Source organism: Littorina saxatilis, linkage group LG10, assembly GCF_037325665.1.
Source record: "Littorina saxatilis isolate snail1 linkage group LG10, US_GU_Lsax_2.0, whole genome shotgun sequence".
NCBI classification, from domain to species: Eukaryota; Metazoa; Mollusca; class Gastropoda; order Littorinimorpha; family Littorinidae; genus Littorina; species Littorina saxatilis.
The window spans coordinates 18,623,886-18,644,778 of NC_090254.1; the positions used below are offsets into that span (position 1 = coordinate 18,623,886).

At 39.2% G+C, this 20,893-nt stretch overlaps 1 protein-coding gene across 3 annotated transcripts in view; it reads left to right on the plus strand.

Moving 5' to 3' along the window:
• The window catches only part of LOC138978336 (uncharacterized), a 39,436-nt gene that overhangs the window by 2,145 nt on the left and 16,398 nt on the right, over positions 1-20,893 (plus strand). The window contains exons 1-2 of one of the 3 annotated variants that reach the window (XM_070351046.1): positions 10,984-11,030; positions 12,461-12,729. In XM_070351046.1, coding sequence (XP_070207147.1) covers positions 10,999-11,030; positions 12,461-12,729 — 301 coding nt within the window. In that variant the 5' untranslated portion in view covers positions 10,984-10,998. Of the gene's footprint in view, positions 1-10,983; positions 11,031-11,647; positions 11,697-12,460; positions 12,730-20,893 lie in introns of those variants that run through there. The other 2 variants (XM_070351045.1, XM_070351048.1) reach the window with 2 other exon arrangements.

Below are 20,893 nucleotides of genomic sequence, written 5' to 3' on the forward strand. Positions count from 1 at the left end.
CTTTCTTCCCATCCCATACAAAATGATAGCACATTTTCTGAAGCTGTTCAACCATTTGGTCAGGTGGATTTGGAAGCATTATCCACAAGTACACAAGTTTGGATAAAATGAGCGATTTTAGTACTGCAACTCTGCCCAAAGGCGTACATGAGCGTTTCATCCATGTATTAAACAATTTCTTTGTTTCGTTAAATTTATCAGTTAGATTCAGTTCTGCCATTTTCTGTAAATCACTAGTGAACCAAAGTCCAAGGAAACTGAGAGGGATTCCACGACATGTGCGAATTTGGTAAAAACTGAACTTGGCTATTTCTCTTACTACCTAACCACACATTGCAAGTTTTGTCGAAATTCAACTTCAATCCTGAAATACTCTGAAATTCCTCTAAAGTTCGAAACAATTCTTCAAATGATTCTTTATCACCTTCTAACAACATCGAAGTGTCATCAGCAAATTGACTAATTTTGCATTCTATATCTGAAATCTGAATTCCCTTTATGTGGTCATTTTCCCTAATCTTGCATGCCAGTAGTTCTACGCACAAAATAAACAAATAAGGCGAGAGGGGGTCTCCTTGTCTACAGCCTCTTTCTATCAAAAAACCTGTGGATGCCTGTCCGTTTCCAATCACAGATGACTTAATATCAGTATAAAATGCTAATACCCACTGACAGATGTCTTCCCCAAAACCGAATGTTTTCAGTACATTATGCATGTATTGCCAGTCTATAGAGTCGAATGCTTTTTCAAAGTCTAGTGATACCAATAATCCGGGCAAGTCATTTTCTTTCAAATAATCAATAACGTCATACAATAGTCGTATGTTATCGCCAATGTATCTTCCCTGTACAAATCCAGTTTGGTCTTCACTAATAAGGGCTGGGAGCACATTTTTAATCCGATTTGCTATACATGAAGATCCTATTTTGTATGAAACATTCAGAAGTGAAATAGGACACCAGTTATTCAAAAATTCCCTAGGCTTATCCCCCTTTGGAAGGCAGACAATAATCCCTTCTCTTTGTGATATCGACATCACTTTTCTTAAGAAACCTTCGTTCAGAGAACGAACAACAAAACCTCCAAGTTGCCTCCAAAAAAACTTTAAAAAGTCGACTGTCATGCCATCCGTCCCTGGACTTTTTCCATTTTTCATACTTCTGAGTGCCGCTGAGGCTTCTGCTAATGTGATAAAACCTTCTAAGTTTACTGCTTTCTCATCTGATAACGTTGGTAAAGACGTAACATACTCATCAAGTTCAATGTCTACTGTGTCCCTTTTAGAATAAAGTTGTTGGTAATATTCTTTCGTTTCAATGACCATCTTATCAGTTTCAAATAAACATTCACCAGTTTTGGATACAAGCTTAAACATTTGTTTACTTACATAGTGTCTCTTTTCTAGATTACAAAAATATTTGGTAACTTTCTCCCCTTCTGCTGCCCATCTAGCCTTACTCCTAATAAGAATTCCCTGGATTTTGTTTTTCCTCAATTGAATTAGACTGTCTTTCTTTTCTTGCATTTCTAAAACTTCGTTTTCAGTTTTGTTAATTTTTATTTCAAGTCGCTGTATATCTTCTTCTAATCTTTTTTCTTCTTCAACAGCTTTCTTTTTCTTCCTAGAACTGAAGTCCATAGTTTTCTTTCGTATTTCCATTAGTAAAGTATCAAGAAGTAACTGATCAGATATTGTTAATTGCAGCTGGTCAATAGATTTCTATCAATTTCTTGATGATTATAGACTAAAGCTGCATATTGTTTTTTAATATGACAAATCAAATTATTAATTTCTTCAACATATTGCTTATCTTTTAACAATGAAGAGTTGAATTTCCAACAGTTCCTTAATTTTGTTTCCTTTTTAAACTCCAGTTCCAAAGTTATAATAGACTGATCACTCCTATATCCTACCAAAATATCTGTCTGGTTTACCAATGAAATGAGGTTTTCTGAAATGAGAAAAAAGTCAAGTCTCGCTTGTTGTGGAGGATTAGGTCTTCTCCATGTGAATCTCAACATCTCTGGATTAACTTCACGCCAAACGTCTACCAGTTCTAAGCAGCCGGCCATTTCTATGACCTTGTCTTGTGCTTTCAAATTATTATTGTTTCTATAATTATTATAGTCCAAAACCGGATTCATTACCAAGTTCCAATCCCCACCTATTATTATGTTTGGATTCTGCAGTTGTTCTAGCTTTTCTTGCAATTCTTCATAAAATTGTGGGTCATCCCTATTTGGGCCATAAATATTTACTAACACAAGTTCCTTGTCCATTGTTTTGATTATCATAATCAAGTAATTACATGACGTATCTTTAATTGTTCGGAGAATCTTAAAATCAAAATTATTATTAAATAAGATGGCAACTCCATGTGACTGTGTTGTATAGGAGGCAAAAGCACTTTCGTATCCCCATTCTGCTCGTATTTGCTTTTCTAATTTCTTATCAAAATGTATATCTGACAAAAAATAGATTGAATAATCTTTTTGTCTCAAATACTGGAACACATCTCGTCGTTTCTGGAAATTCCCCAAACCCTGGACATTGGCCGAAGCTATTTTTACACTAGACATTTTGTGAACATGTTTAGTTCATAACCACTCCAACTCTGTACATTCAAACATTGTAGCATTGTCTGATTTTTCTCAACACAAAACAAAAACAACATGTAACTAAAAGGATGTTTCTCAAACATCAAAAAGCAGACACATACAATTTTTCCAAAAATCAAAACACAGAAAACTTTTCGCTTCCGAGACACGATCAATCCGAGCAGCAATGTAGGATAAAACACAGTCCGTCGACCTAGATCCAGACACCGTCATCATAATCCTGATAATCAACCGTGATTATTTCCCCCTTCTTGTCTCTTTACCAAACACATTGACATTGTTTTACACGTGTAGATTGTTCCACTGTCCATTTTTTTTCTCTTCCAAACGGATGGACTGGCCACGTTCCGCAATGCGGAGTACACGATTCTTGTTTTCTTTTTTCAAGTCCATCATTGCACTGTGTAAGGCCTTTCTTTTATCGCGCATCACACGGGGGAGATCTGTACGGACCGTCACTCGATACTGCTCCCCTTTCAGCTTGGACAGCGACTTCAGGATCCTCTCTCTGTCCCGATACTGGACAAAACGCACGATGACCGCAGAACCAGGCATGGGGTGACAATGTGCGAACAGCATCGACTTCGCCTCTGCCTCTGGAATCTCAAGGCCAGAAACCATGAATTCCCTGACGCGCTTTTCACAGTCCCCCTGATTCACTGTAAGCCCAAAGAAAACCAAATTATATTTTCTCTGGTGGAACTCCGCATCCGACATTCGCTCTTCTATGTCTTTGCATCTTTTCTCCGTCTTTTCTTCAAAATCCCGAATCCATCCGTCTTGAATGGCCATGGACTCCTGTAGGTTTTGGATACGGTCGACGATTCTCGTCTCCATGTTGCCAATCATTTCTTCAAATTTCTTGGCACGTAGTCCGTTATCAGCCCTGTGTTTCTGGCATTCTCTTTCGCCGGGTCTTTTTTGGGGGGCATGTTGCTGGCCGTCGATGTTTTTATATTTAGTCAAGTTTTGACTAAATATTTTAACATCGAGGGGGAATCGAAACGAGGGTCGTGGTGTATGTGCGTGTGTGTGTGTCTGTCTGTGTGTGTGTGTGTGTGTGTGTGTAGAGCGATTCAGACTAAACTACTGGACCGATCTTTATGAAATTTGACATGAGAGTTCCTGGGTATGAAATCCCCGAACGTTTTTTTCATTTTTTTGATAAATGTCTTTGATGACGTCATATCCGGCTTTTCGTGAAAGTTCAGGCGGCACTGTCACGCCCTCATTTTTTTAACCAAATTGGTTGAAATTTTGGTCAAGTAATCTTCGACGAAGCCCGGACTTCGGTATTGCATTTCAGCTTGGTGGCTTAAAAATTAATTAATGACTTTGGTCATTAAAAATCTGAAAATTGTAAAAAAAAATAAAAATTTATAAAACGATCCAAATTTACGTTTATCTTATTCTCCATCATTTGCTGATTCCAAAAACATATAAATATGTTATATTCGGATTAAAAACAAGCTCTGAAAATTAAATATATAAAAATTATTATCAAAATTAAATTGTCCAAATCAAATTAAAAACACTTTCATCTTATTCCTTGTCGGTTCCTGATTCCAAAAACATATACATATGATATGTTTGGATTAAAAACACGCTCAGAAAGTTAAAACAAAGAGAGGTACAGAAAAGCGTGCTATCCTTCTTAGCGCAACTACTACCCCGCTCTTCTTGTCAATTTCACTGCCTTTGCCATGAGCGGTGGACTGACGATGCTACGAGTATACATACGGTCTTGCTGAAAAATGGCATTGCGTTCAGTTTCATTCTGTGAGTTCGACAGCTACTTGACTAAATATTGTATTTTCGCCTTACGCGACTTGTTAGATTTTGGCGCTGCTCTGACAAAACTCAACTAGCAGACCGCCATGCCACCGGAAGTTTTCAGACTTGATGTTTTTGTCATCACGGGCAAAGTCTCATCACGATCACAGAAATGGAAATTTCGGCAATCACGGTCACAGAAAGGTAAAAAAACGCCAATCACGATCACGATGCTAAACCCTTTGGGGCCCTCAAGTTTGATCATATAAAAAAACTTCCAGACCAAAATGAACGTGAAATCTGACTGATTCCTGTCCAGTATCTTCAGCAAACACAGAACTTCTCGCCAACCTCATCAATATAGAAATTGAACAATATGTATTGTCATCATTTTCACGAGTTTTCATTCACAAACACCTGGGAAATAAATCTAATGTTCCCCATGCAATAAATCGAGGTGGTGAATGGGTTTGAGCTTTCAGGTGAAACGTGGATTGTCAAAGTAAAAGCCAATCAGGCATATTGTTTGATGTTTGGAACCATCGCGGCTTTGGATTTGTGTTTCCGAGGACAACGATTGTAAGCATTCACTCTCAAAGACCCAATTAATGTTGATAATTGCCGCGGCGACTCATGGTCAATTTGCAACTTATCTCTGTAATCGCAAAATCCACAACGAAAAGTCATAAACACTTAAAAAGAAAAGAAATATGCTCAACACTGAACTTACACGTATGATCGCAGCTCTGTACATTTTCAGACTGGAAGAAAAGCGTCAACAAGCTACGTTTGACGTCACATACAAGGTTGACGTGTTATCTCGAGCTACTGTGACGATGCTTTGTGGCCCGGAGTTGGATTCTAAAATTTCGTCTCCCTGTGGGTTATTGTGCATTTTGTTGCACAACCAAAATGATGACAAAAACGATGTTTGGTGGCTTGTCGTCAGACCAGCATTTTGTTTTGGTCCTCGGGGAGCATAATTATCGCCTTTTGTCTCATATTTATCAACCGCGGCCTTCGGCCTTGGTCGATAAAGATGACACAAAAGACGATATGGTCCCCTTGGACCAACAAAAAAGCTGGTCTGTCAACAAGCCACCAAACATCTTATATTGTTTGTCTGTAAATGTGGCCATTTCTGCGAAAAGGGACATTGTTGACAAATTTATCGATTTTGAGTTTTGGATTTTATTTGACAGACTGTTATATTTAGAACGTGATGTGAGAATTTCAGACCTTCAAATTTATTTTTCACGGAGTTATGACCCTTTTTTGGAGATACCCCCAAAATGACTTAAAATGGCCAAACTTTTAAAAACAAACTTTTGCCGGGAAATAGTAAGTTCAATCATCTGCCGTTATTACTTGTATGGTTTTAGGTCAAAATAATGTTTCATTCCAGAGTTATTGCCCTTTTTGTAACGTTACCCTAATTTTTACTTTTTCGTCTTTTTCTATCATTCTCTCCTCCCATGCAGAAGAAACAAGTCGCGTAAGGCGAAATTACTACATTTAGTCAAGCTGTGGAACTCACAGAATGAAACTGAACGCACTGCATTTTTTCACAATGACCGTAGTCCGCCGCTAGTGCAAAAGGCAGTGAAAGTGACGAGCCTGTTCAGCGCGGTGCCGGTAGCGGTTGCGCTGTGCTGCATAGCACGCTTTACTGTACCTCTCTTCGTTTTAACTTTCTGAGCGTGTTTTTAATCCAAACATATCATATCTATATGTTTTTGGAATCAGGAACCGACAAGGAATAAGATGAAATTGTTTTTAAAACGATTTCGGAAATTTAATTTTAATCATAATTTTTATATTTTTAATTTTCAGAGCTTGTTTTTAATCCGAATATAACATATTTATATGTTTTTGGAATCAGAACATGATGAAGAATAAAATAAAAGTAATTTTGGATCGTTTTATAAAAAAAATTTAATTACAACTTTCAGATTTTTAATGACCAAAGTCATTAATTAATTTTTAAGCCTTCATGCTGAAATGCAATACCGAAGTCCGGCCTTCGTCGAAGATTGCTTGGCCAAAATTTCAATCAATTTGATTGAAAAATGAAGCCGGATATGACGTCATAAAAGACATTTATCGAAGAAAAAAATTAAAAATCTGGGGATTTCATACCCAGGAACTCTCATGTAAAATTTCATAAAGATCGGTCCAGTAGTTTAGTCTGAATCGCTCTACACACACACACGCACAGACACACACACACACACATACACCACGACCCTCGTCTCTATGTTAAAACATTTAGTCAAAACTTGACTAAATGTAAAAACAATCAGCCATATGATTTTTTTTCTCGAATATTTCTTCTTCTTTCATACTACCTCTCCCCCCTCCATGTTCTATTCTTTCTTCACCCACACACATACAAACACAAACTATTTGAGGCTGTCTGCTGAAAACAATACACACACACACTTGTCGACTTGAAGTTGTGGTACTTCTAAATTTCATAACAAGGATTAATTGTTCAGTTTCCTTGGTAAATACAGCTTCCAGTTGTAGAAAGTAACATGGTGCTGTGTGTCCTTGCACACGTGGGTCTGTCAGTCTGTCCATCACTTCACTGAATTGAAAATGTCATCCGTGCACTCTGCTATCGAACGTCTCCCTTTACTTTCAACAAACTGAAATGCCAATCAGGGTCGAACTTGATGTGGCCGACGATCAAGACATTTTCAAAATGGATTTGTGCTGTTCATTCACACACAAAACTGCATGCCAAAGTATTGATGCACCATGCCGAAGACTGAAGTTGCTACCCTCCTCTGTACCCCTGCCTCATTCGCAAGGTAGACGATTTGCTTCTCTGAAACAAAGGCAACCACAGAGTTGATCAACATATTATTTACTAACCACTATTTGCACAGCTCAAGTCTGGTTTTGGGTACCTGTCCACTTGCCATTTCTAAGCTGGTATGGTATGGTGACATTATCGAAAATGTAGTGTGTGTGTGTGTGTGTGTGAGTGTGTGTGTGTGTGTGTGTGTGTGTGTGTGTGGTGTGTGTGTGTCTGTGTGTGTCTGTGTGTTTGCTTCTTTGTTGGAGAAAACAGCACATAAACACAAATATATAACTGTATTGCTCCCCCCCTTTTTTTAAAGTACTGACAAATTGTAAAGTATTAATATGTCTTAACCTACTGAGCAAAGTCCCAAGGGTAAACCATGCTGATTTCCTTTGAACTGGAACCGGTTGGACATTGCTGTTGCCCCATTCTGTCGAACACCTGCTTTGTGGCCAGGCACTTCTGTCTTTTGTTGTAGCACTGTCCGGTGAATTGCTGGACTTGTTTGCTGTTCCACGCCAGCAAACTGAGAGAAAGAGAGTAACATTGGTTAAATAAAAAAAGAGGAGTTTAAAAACATACTACACGTACACACATACCACCACCACCACCATCATCATCATCATCATCATCATCATCATCATCATCATCATCAAAAACATCATTGTCATTATCATCTCTCTTCCTCTATCTACCCCTCTCTCTCTCTCTCTCTCTCTCTCTCTCTCTCTCACACACACACACACTCACACACACACAGTGGCACGCACACACACACACTCGACTCACACACACACACACACACACACACACACACACACATACAGAAACCCTCACACAACACACACACACACACACAAGCTGCGCGCGCGCACACACACACACACACAAAACACACACTGCAGTCTATATGGTAACATTCCTGAAATTGTAGCCTGTCATAGATCTAAGTGGAGACAGCAAACGGTAAGAGCAACAGGTTCTCATTTACGATGTCCGGGCATTCAAACGATCAGGAAGAGGAAGACCTTGCTTCGCAATAGGCCTATGCTCTGGAGAACTCTTTAACCGATTAGTAGTGTGCGTTGTCATCATGAACGTTTACAACACCATCGTGATCAAAGTATCTGCTTCGACTTCGGAGTCACAAATGTCCGGGCGAAGTGCAACAAAATTATTCTGAATTAACAGCATTGACCTCGTCAACAAAATCGTTGTCTTATCCCAAAGTGACTTCTGTCAGCAGAACATTCCGTGTTCAACTGAGAAGACTGACTTGCCCTTCCACTATCAGAATTCACAGCTGCAAAGAACAGAATGCCCCAGTCAGCAACCACTGATCTAAATATCAGTAACTTTAGCAAGGGAAGCAACTAAAGATGTAAACGGGGAGTAACTGTTCTTCATCGGGCAACTGCGTTTGTCGTCTGCTTTTTCGTACAGTGCTACGGTCGCATGAAAGTCAGATCTACCTGAACTATGCGTATAGATCCGTCTAGTGAAATGTAGCTGTGTGATGATTTGGCTACATCACTTTGCTGAATGTGCTTCCAGATGAAAGTTTATATTAAGCTTACTGTCAAACATTAAAAAAAATAGGTAAGTTGTTTTAACTTGACCAAAACTAGCGACGAAAAAATGTTTCTCGAAGCACAACAAAACACTCTGTCGGCATTTCCGGCATCATCGCAGTCAACTTGTCATCGGTTCGATGTGTTTTTCCTGAGGAGGAATGAACATAAACATTTGTAGAAGTTTGTAATGTTGATCCCAAGACTATTTTCCATTACTTTAAATTGCTGTTCATTGTACTATCGCTGATAATTCATTGAACATTTTAGAAATTCAACTTGAAGTGGACATCAGTCAGCACAGCAAAGTTTGTTTACATTTTGCTCTAACTTTGACCCCGCGTTTCTCCAATCAGAGGCTTAAGATCAACAGTGTCCCTTTTCGCAGAAATGGCCACAAATGATTCCATATCACTGTAAATGTTCAATTTGAGAATTATCTCCCGTTGGCTCTACCAGTCCAGACGACAGTTATTGCCCTTGTCAATAAAGCCTTATTTTGAAAATAAGGCTTTATTGACTCAACTTGTGATTTTGGACAACTTCAAATTGAGCAATTCTATAAATTAAAATTAAAAGTCACGCAAGGCGAAATTACTACATTTAGTCAAGCTGTCGAACTCACGGAATCAAACTGAACGCATTGCATTTTCTCACAAAGACAATACAGCTTCGTCGATCCCTGCGAGAAGGAAATCGCACAATTTTCACGTGCAAAACGAAGTGAAATTGACAAGCCAGAATAGTGCAGTAGCATATTGCGCTAAGGAAAAAAGCGCGCTTTTCTGTATTCTTTTTAGGTTTCTAATCTTGTTTTGAATACATGTCATATTTATATGTTTTTGGAATCAGGAAATTATAAAAAAATAAAAATATCATTTTTGGACCGATTTCTAAAATTTTAATCGTAGTACCTAATTAACCTTTGATCGTTAATTGTGATCACAGTTTTAGAGTAAACATGACATATTTATGTATGTATTTTCAGATTAAGAATTTGATGAAGAATACGATGCAATCAATTTGGAATCTGTTTGCGAAAATGTGATTTTAATGACATCTTTGATTAGCAAACTCATTAATTAATGTTTAAGCCTCCAAGCTGAAATGCAATACCAAAGTCCGGCCTTCGTCGAAGATTACTTGACCAAAATTTCAACAAAATTGGTTGGAAAATGAGAGCGTGACAATGCCGCCTCAACTTTCACAAAAAGCCGGATATGACGTCATCAAAGATATTTATTAAAAAAAAGAGAAAAATATAGCTGGGGATGTCATAATAAAGAACTCTCATGTGAAGTTTCATGAAGATCGGTGCAGTAGTTTTGTCTGAATTGTTCAACACATACATACACACAGACACACATACACCACGACCCATAACCTCGATTCCCCATGTGTCGTCCTATACAATTGTTGTTATAATCGTTTACAGGCAGGCAGGGTGTGCCGAAGAAAAATTTCCATTTTTATGTAATATTTTAATGGACAATAAAGTGCTGTTATTGTTATTGTTATTGTTATCTATGTTAAAACAGCCCAAGACATCCTTTTCAGTAGGGAAGCATATTATTTCGTGGTCGGCTGGGCGTTAAGCAAACAAACAAACTTTATACACACACACACACACACACACACACACACACACACACACACACACACACACACACACACACACATCATGACCCTCTTCTCGATTCCCCGTCTATGTTAAAACATTGAGTCAAAACTTGACTAAAATTAATGTAAAAATGGCGTACGCGGATATTTCTTCCACATACAGATTAGACTGGCGGTGTCATTTTTCTTTATGAAGGTCGTTAAATGTAATATTTCCACATTGGGTTAAAGGCCATTCAGAGATTGTGAGCCTTTCGAATGAGTCCTCTCATTTTCCCCGCTGCTAGAACAGTATATCGTGACGGTCAGATTGCCGAGGAGTGGTTTCGTGTTTAGAAGAGGCTATCACTAATGCGAGCAATATTGTAATGTTCTAATTTACCCCGAGGCTAGAATGAGAGGGTGTTTTCAAATATTTGCTTAGCCCGCAGGGAAAGAAATAGGAACATCTACACAGATTGATTGGGTGCGTTCGGTACATCACACACATTTAAAAAGTTATTGATCGCTTAACACGGTAATGAGATATAGATGTGACATGCAGTTTGAATGCAATAAATAAAAATAAAATTAAAAGCGACAACAACACCATTAAGTATCAGATGTGCTTTCTCTTCGAGACGAGGGTGGTGGTGTACGTATGAGTCAGGGGCGGACGAGGGGGGGGGGGGGTGCACAGGGTGCAGGTGGTCTAGTAGTTTCCTCGGAATCACTTTATACACACACACCGGCACGGTTGGCCTACTAATGCACGGTTGGTCTACTAGTGCAGGTGCACCCCCCCTCCAGCAAAATATAAATAAAAAATCAAGTCTTTAGTGATTTTAAATGGAAATTGTGAATTTGGAAAGCTGATTCTATGACCATTTCTCAGATCAAATGGCACCAGATGGCACCATTTTGCTTCTTTGAGCCAAAACATTTTCCGGGGGGGGGGGGGGGCATGCCCCCGGTCCCCCCCTAGCAAATTCGGGCGCTTCGCGCCCATCACATTCACTTTCGATTCAAAGTGCACCCCCCCCCCCTTACAAAGCAACTGATCCGCCGGCCTGTCTGAGTGTATGTGCGTTAGAGCAATTCAGAGAAAACGGTTGGACCGATCTTCATGAAACTCTTCATGCAAATTCTTCATGCAAACTCTTCATGCAAACTCTTCATGAAACTCTTCATGCAAACTCTTCATGAAACTCTTCATGCAAACTCTTCATGCAAACTCTTCATGAAACTCTTCATGCAAATTCTTCATGAAACTCTTCATGAAACTCTTCATGCAAATTCTTCGAGATGATATTCCCAGACAGTTTGTTTTCCTTTTCTTTCGATAAATGTCTTTGGTGACGTCATATCCGACTTTTAGTAAAAGTTCAGGCCCTCATTTTTTGATCAAATTATTTGAAATTTTGGTCAAGCAATGTTCGACGAAGCCCAAACTATGGGATTGCATTTCAGCTTGGAAGCTTACAAAATATGCAATAAGTGTGGTCATTACAAATCTAAACATTTTAATACAAATTAAAATGTAAGTTATCAATCCTAAAATGATATCATCTTTTTCTTTATCATTTCCTGAATTCAAAATCATTTAGATATGCCATATTTACTCTGAAAATGTACTCACAATGAAAGAAAATATGGTAATTAATCACTACGTTCGCCTGCTTCGCGGAGACGAACTGGACTCGTCTCAGTCTCAGGGTTTAGGCTCGCGAAGCCTTTGTACATGCAGTCTCGGTGTTGGCTGTTTTTTGTAGTGTTGATCTTTGAGTCTGATGCCGATATATTGACTCAATGTTTTTATATCGCTTCACGCGACCTGTTTATTTTGTTTTGTTTTATTTTAAAAAAAAAAGGTTATAGTTATTATCATTGTCTGATAGAAATCATGAGAATACACTCTATTCATCTTTAACCTTGTATCACACGATTTAAAAGGACTATGCTTGACACAAAAAAGCTCGATGGAACTACAGGGGGGAGGAGGGGGGGGGGGGGTAAGCTCGAGCAGTTCATTTCTTTGGACAGATAAGTGAACATCTTCTCGGTTTTGTCCTCACTGATTTTCAGAGTTCTTCCTTTCCGATCCGGGATGGCGGAAAAAGCTTTGATCTTGTTGTTCGTTGCACTATCGTGTCGTCTCGCCTGCACGGAGTGGGCGGACAACAACCGAGGGAATGGCATGTACCATGGAGGTTACAATGGAAATTACCAAGGGCGCTCTGGAAGCTCGGGAGGGAGCTATGGAAGGTTTGGAAGGCCCCGTGGAATTCCCAGATCCCCCCATGAAAGACCAAGTTACGATGGAACGACCTACAGCAGACAAACACAAAAGAAATGTGAGTAGCATGCACAATGTCGTTGTAGCTCTTTGACTGCCGGAAGAATGTAGTCAAAAAAATCAAATGAAAAATTGATAACATGCAAGGTAAAACAATTAGTAGCATGGGCCAACAAAATTTTTGTTATCAAGTGAAAGGTTTTGAAGCAAATGAAGAAGTGATCTATGGTCCTTTGGAAAACATATGCTATTAATAGTGCAGCGATCCGAGCTGTAATTTATTTGTGGTGAATGTTTGAAATGGGTAGGGTGCACACACAGCCTGGCGGGATCACGGCAATTCAAGTAAAAGTCTTCAAAATGGAGTGATACACTGTTACAAGTAAAGACAAAATTTACGAAGTTGTTTTATTCAATAAAAAAGACATCGCACTGTTGGAAACATCGAGGACGACGAAAATTAAAGCACGTTGTTGGTATTAATGTCGACACAGTGCAGCTCTTTTCGTGACAAAAGAGCTGTTTATATTTTTGCTCATGTTTGTAAACGATGGGCTAACTAATAATCTGGTGAAGTTGTATCAGGCAGGATAGCACACCTATCCTTGGCATTCGTTGTCATTAATCCAACAAAATAAGGGCACAAATTTGTGCCCCACAAACTGCAAATGTGCCTCACAATTTTTGGGGCTTATTTTTGTGGGGCACATTTTGGTTTTGTGGGCCACAAACTGTATTTGTGGAGCATAAAATAAGGGGCACAAAGTAAGCTTCATAAAAAATAAGGACAAATATTTGTGGGGCTTAAACAGTGTTTTTGCCCCAAAAAATGTTTTGGGCTCTTTTTTTTCCTCCTTATTTTGGACGTTGAGCGTGGTTTTTCAGACCTACTGCGTGTCGGTTTTTAGTTAAGTCTTAATGGTGGTTCAAGAATCGAAGGCGATCAGTTTGGAAAGAATCTCCAATGATGTTTGCTAATGCGAGAGAATTGGGACGGGCGAACCTTTGCATATTAACCAGAGGTAAGTTTCCATGTTTCGTTTTATAACTGAGAGTGGGTTTATGGTAGTATGTGTTGCAACATGTGTCATTTCGACTCACTCGAGTCACTGTCACAGTCCACAGGCGCAAGGTATCGTTCACTGAACCAACACGAAGATAGTTGCCCTGTACAGGGATTTCCTCATTAAAGGCACAGTAAGCCTCCCGTAAACCATCACGAGCGTCTACATATAGTACAAGCATACTTCCATTTGAACGCTCACAGAACGGGAGCATCCTGGCTGCTTTCTGTCGAGCGTGAGAACTTTTCAAAGAATTTATTTTCGTGGACTTGGTCCTCTACAACAATGGCGCCTCGTTTTGGTGCTGGGCGGCTGTTATGAATACCGGAAATCACGCCCGGACAGTAAGCCTCCCGTAAACCATCACAGATACTGTCAGGCTTTTACACACAGTACAAACACCCTTCCATTTGAACGCTCACCAAACGGGAACATCCTAGGTGCCCTACGTAAAGAGCGAGCAATTTTTAAAGAATTAATTTTGCAGATTGTCTCGAACACTTTTTGGACCCATCCTGAACTCAGGTCAAACATGAGTTACTTCCCTTTGGGTCTCATTCTATCGATGTAAACTGGCGATAGCCGTGGATTGATGATTATCAAAATGTTTTTGGACCGTGGTGCGTTTTTGCGCTAGACCTAACTTTTAAAATCTAAATAATAAATTGACAGCTTGTTACACAAACATTCTTTAATCATAAAAGAATTTTTTTTTCATCAAAACAAGATCAGTACAATTCGAAGTTGTGAAAGTGTGAACTGTGTGTCAAGTTCTATTATGTTTTTCCTTTGTGCTTTACACACATATCTATATATATATATATATATATATATATATATGTATGTTATCTATCTATATATATATACGACTTGTGTGTGTGTGTGTGTGTGTGTGTGTGTGTGTGTGTGTGTGTGTGTGTGTGTGTGTGTGTGTCTGTGTCTGTGTCTGTGTCTGTGTGTTCGCGATGCACGCCCAAGGTTCTCGATGGATCTGTTTCAAATTTGGTCACAATATTCAGGTACACCCCGGACACAACCTGGTCGATGAGATATTTCAACACGTGCTCCCAGCGCGCAGCGCTGAACCGATTTTGGTTTTTCTCTGGATCCATATCCAGTAACTCTTCCTTATCTTCTCCAGTGTTTTCAGCGTTTATCTCCCTTCCTTCGTGTGGCGTCAATCCATATTCCCGTTACTACGTTTTTTAGAATGTCACTGCACGTTACTATTTTTAGAAGGTCTCCAGTGTTTTGCGCGTTTATCTCCCTTCCTTCGTGCGCCGGCGAAGCCGGCGTACACCTGGCTTCGCCGGGTCCCAGGCGCAGCTGGGTATTTGGCTCCTTCGCCGGTACCCGGCGAAGCGGGTAATCATCTAGTGTAATATACATGTTATGTAATATACATGTACACACATCAACTTGTCTACATTGTACATGTATGTCTGTCACTCTATCAGTCTATGTGAACCCATTCAGTTCACTGATTCACTCAAAACTTCACTGAATGTAAAAGGACTTATAATTATATTCTAGAAAGATATCAATGCCACTGTCCTACAGTATCATAAGAATCAAGCGTTAATATTAATGTTGGTTTGGTCGTCTGTTGTCGTTTTTTGTTGTTGTTGTTTTATGGGGGAGGGTGGTGTGTAAAATCATCTGGTTCTGTGGACAGTGTGTTTGTTGTTCCTCCACATAGGTAAATATCATACTGCATGTACTCCTAGTACTACTTGTCCTGTCAACTAACTTTTTTAGATTTGGTGCTCAGAGGAATGTTACTTCAGCCAATATTAATTTTTACATTTAGTCAAGTTTTGACTAAATGTTTTAACGTAGAGGGGGGAATCGAGACGAGGGTCGTGGTGTATGTGCGTGCGTGTGTGTGTGTGTGTGTGTGTGTGTGTCTGTCTGTGTGTGTGTGTGTAGAGCGATTCAGACTAAACTACTGGACCGATCTTTATGAAATTTGACATGAGAGTTCCTGGGTATGAAATCCCCGAACGTTTTTTTTTCATTTTTTTTATAAATGTCTTTGATGACGTCATATCCGGCTTTTCGTGAAAGTTGAGGCGGCACTGTCACGCCCTCATTTTTCAACCAAATCGGTTGAAATTTTGGTCAAGTAATCTTCGACAAAGCGCGGACTTCGGTATTGCATTTCAGCTTGGTGGCTTAAAAATTAATTAATGACTTTGGTCATTAAAAATCGGAAAATTGTAAAAAAAAAATTAAAATTTATAAAACGATCCAAATTTACGTTCATCTTATTCTCCATCATTTTCTGATTCCAAAAACATATAAATATGTTATATTTGGATTAAAAACAAGCTCTAAAAATTAAATATATAAAAATTATTATCAAAATTAAATTGTCGAAATCAATTTAAAAACACTTTCATCTTATTCCTTGTCGGTTCCTGATTCCAAAAACATATAGATATGATATGTTTGGATTAAAAACACGCTCAGAAAGTTAAAACAAAGAGAGGTACAGAAAAGCGTGCTATCCTTCTTAGCGCAACTACTACCCCGCTCTTCTTGTCAATTTCACTGCCTTTGCCATGAGCGGTGGACTGACGATGCTACGAGTATACGGTCTTGCTGAAAAATGGCATTGTGTTCAGTTTCATTCTGTGAGTTCGACATCTACTTGACTAAATGTTGTATTTTCGCCTTACGCGACTTGTTATTATATATTACAGGTTGCCATCGATCCGGCACAGTGGAAGAAGCAGATTGATTCCTTCATGACTCGGAGGCTGTCAAGATTCAAATGGGAAATATTTCATGCTAATGGCAATTCAGGTAAAAGTTTTGCTAAGTGTCTATTTGAACTTGTCTACCAGGGAATTAGAATGTTTATGCTCTTGGCATTTATGTGGGTTTAGTGTGTGTGTCACTGTCAGTTACAAACACAATTTACTCCTTACTCATACTTTAAACTTGTTCTTGTCATTGTGTCAATGTTTAAAAGGCCCACTACGCCTCATTTAAAAGGTTGTCCTCACCTTTAACATGGGATAAGACCATCCCTCCACTTGGTCACAGACCAAAAATCAACACTTTGACTGCTTTCAGTAGTGAGGTAGATATTTTGGCGGTTTCGGTGAATTTTTGATTTCTTTAAAAGCGGCTGTACCTGAATTTATTCTTTAAAAGGATACCACTCTGCATAGAGAGCCTTGAGGCAGTTCATTTTTGGTATGCAACCATTAGTGCCCGTATGGTCTTATTTCATGTAAAAGTCGTCAGGCGTTGGACATAGACGGATTAAAAGAATCAAGTGTCCGATTCACATAGCCGCATGGAGTATGGGAGACAACTCCAACTGACCATAAGTCTTGCGTCTGCTTTTGGTTTAAGTTCGAGACATTTTGACAAAGCGCATTGAATTATGCCAGCGAAATAAAACTAAGGCCTGTCCACTTACAAAAACTGCTGGGTACAGTAAATCTGACATTTTGTTAAGGCAATGTGCGGCAGTAAAATTGAATTTGGAGAATACATGGAATTACCTGGTTTTCTGGGAAGTGACATATAAATGAATAAAACAATTGTGCATACTTCTTCTTCTTCTTCTGCGTTCGTGGGCTGAAACTCCCACATACACTTGTGTTTTTGCATGAGTGGATTTTTATGTGTATGACTGTTTCTACCCCGCCATTTAGGCACAGATATGCCGCTTTCGGAGGATTGTGAATACTGTTCGACATAGAGTGTCGTTGCTATGGAAACAGTCGTTACATTGGATTTCTAGGAAACGGTTTAACAGCGACATCATACATCATCTTTCTTTATTTGGTATTTAACGTCGTTTTCAACCACGAAGGTTATATCGCGACGGGGAAAGGGGGGAGAGGGGATAGAGCCACTTGTCAATTGTTTCTTGTTCACAAAAGCACTAATCAAAAATTTGCTCCAGGGGCTTGCAACGTAGTACAATATATGACCTTACTGGGAGAATGCAAGTTTCCAGTAAAAAGGACTTAACATTTCTTACATACTGCTTGACTAAAATCTTTACAAAAAATGACTATATTCTATACAAGAAACACTTAACAAGGGTAAAAGGAGAAACAGAATCCGTTAGTCGCCTCTTACGACATGCTGGGGAGCATCGGGTAAATTCTTCCCCCTAACCCGCGGGGGGTACATCATACATCAGAAATTCCTAATATTTGGCACATAGATACACATGTATCATATCTACAATCATATGGAACCATTTTTTTACTACAGACTACAGTTGAATTTGAGTATCTTTTGTCATAAGGATGAACGAATTTCTTCCTGCATATTTATTACAATAATTAATTTAAATTCAACTGTAGTTTAAAAAAAAGGTCTATATATGATTGTAGATATAATATGTGTATCGATGTATGATGTTGCTGTAAAACCGTTTTCTAGATATCCCATATGGCGCTGTTAATGCCAGTTTCCATAGCATCAGCAGTCTATATCCATCCACAATATTTTCATTCATTTTAATAAGTCACTTTAATAACTACCCAGAAAACTAAGTTATTCCTTGACTGTATTCTTCAAGGTTAAGTTTGGTAATTTTACTGCCGCACATTGCCTTAAGTCATAAATAAAGGGTTCCAGTAACATAGCGTTCTTTATTGACTTTGGAAGGTTAGATGTTGGATCTGTTTTTTTAAAAATATTTCCTTGATGTGTTGTAATAAGATCAACCGTCTGCTTGGGCATTATACAAAAGATCCATCACCTGGCTGCTGTCTGCGGAAAATTGATTAATTCATAGAAAAATATGCCTTACAGGGAAGCAGCTAGCCAGTTGACTTTACATGTGTTTGGGTGGAGGTCTTCTTATTGCATGTTCAAGCCAGGACAGATGGTGACCTGAAACATTTACACATTAAACATGTATGCAGGACTGCTACTGCTTAGGTGTAAGTGTGATGATATATTTGTTTGACTGATTATGGGCATTAAAATAAAACTGCAAAAAGAATACTTACACTTGAGATCTGATTTTGTGCGTGCCTGTGTGTGTGTGTGCGCATGAGAGTGTGTGTGGGCCTTTTGACATACTTGCAGAAGAAACCAACAGAGGTAACTGATAAACTTCATTTATTAACACAAAGAGGTAAACAAAGTGAACTCACACATTTTCACAAAAGTAAAAAAAGGCAGTCTCACATGTGTGATAATCTAGGAATACCAATGCATTCACAACATTTAGTACTCGCATGAATGGCCCAAGATATATAGTATATAAGCTGAGAATGTAAGTTCTAATTTGGCACATTTGTACATGTAGCTGCATCCGTTAGACATATATCCATCTTACAATAAAATAAAAAAATAGTGGTTAGGACATTGGCCTGAAAATCTTAAGGTCCTAGGTTCGAGTCTCTGCAGAGGCATTTACTTTTTCCCCTTAGTTGAAATTAAAATGCTCAATCCAGAGAGAGCAACCGTAAAGTTACCAGTGTAAAAGTAAAGCGTTGAATGCAGCTTAATGAAGGTCATGCCAGCAGTGTGGGTCAAGATTCAGGCCGCCTTCTAATGCAAAGAATTCTGTGTAGGATTCTCAGCTCTATCTTTACAAACACATAATCCCCAATAGACATACAGTGGAACCCCCCTTTACACTGGTGCAATTCTGTAACACTCCAGTGTGTATCGAAACACAGATACACGCACTCCATGACTCTGTAAGAAGACAAAACATATCGCTAGGTTTCATTTGTTTTTGATGACTGTATGACCTTTCATGAAGTAGTTTTGTTTTTTGTTTACTTTTGCCAGTTTGCCGGTTGGTTTTTGGAACTTTGCAAAGCAGTGTCGTGTCGTCTGTTTAGGTCTGGGGAAACACCAATGAAAAGAGCCGAAGAATCCCCGAGCGTTTGTATTGGGTTTGCTTTTGATTATCCATGCTCATCTATTTGGTTTTATTGGTGATCCTGAAAGGTTCCACTTTTTAACTCGATTTGAATTAAAAAAAAATCATTTTACAAACCCGTTATTCAAGATATAGAATACAGACTTATAATTCTTACCAAGAAACATCTTAACTACTTTTCATTTTAACAAATTCCACAGAGCATTATCAACTCAACCCCACCCCCTGCCCTCCTCTCCTTATTTTTTGTTTCTTTCTTTCCTCTTTTTGAAAGCGGACAAACACTCAAGTCCTTAATGGCTCAAAACCGTAGGACTTTTAATATTAATTTTAACCATGTATAACCTGCTTCCTGCAACTATGGTAACCGGGGATTTATTGCCTGGGGAACATGAGATTTATTTCCCAGGTGCTTGTGAATGAAAACTCGTGAAAATGATGACAATGTCTTTTATTTTGGCCTAAAATTGGCACTACTCAAATATCGCTTACTAGATGAATACCCGCTTTGCCGGGTACGGCTTCGCCGGGAAGAAATCGAGCTGAATACCCGGCTGTGCCAGGGACCCGGCAAAGCCGGGTGTACGCCGGCTTTGCCGGCGCACCGCACGAAGGAAGGGAGATAAACGCGCAAAACACTGAGAAGAGTAATACCCGGCTTCGCCGGGACAGTGACCTTCTAAAAATAGTATAACGGGAATATGGATTGAGCGTTGTCGACAGTGACCTTCTAAAAATAGAAACGGGAATATGGATTGACGCCACACGAAGGAAGGGAGATAAACGCTGAAAACACTGGAGAAGATAAGGAAGAGTTACTGGGAATGGATCCAGAGAAAAACCACAATCGGTTCAGCGCTGCGCGCTGAGAGCACGTGTTGAAATATCTCATCGACCAGGTTGTGTCCGGGGTGTACCTGAATATGGCCACCAAATTTGAAAGAGATCCATCGAGAACTTTGGCCTTGCATCGCGGACACACACACACACACACACACACACAAGTCGTATATATAGATAGATGACATGCATTACAACATGAGGTCAATTCTAGCCTCATGCCTCTGCAGAAGGGGAGCGGGCACACTGCAGTTACATATGTCATCATACACGGGTCTCACTCTGTGAAAGTGGTTTCCGTTGGCAATTTGATTGGTTCAGCGACTTTTTTGGCGGGAACTATTTTCCAAGTTTTATTTGCGAAAGATTTCCTCATCCTTCTCTTCGGGCCGGGTGAAATAATCGGGCCAAATAATCTGATGACGTTTACATTTGTGCGTCAC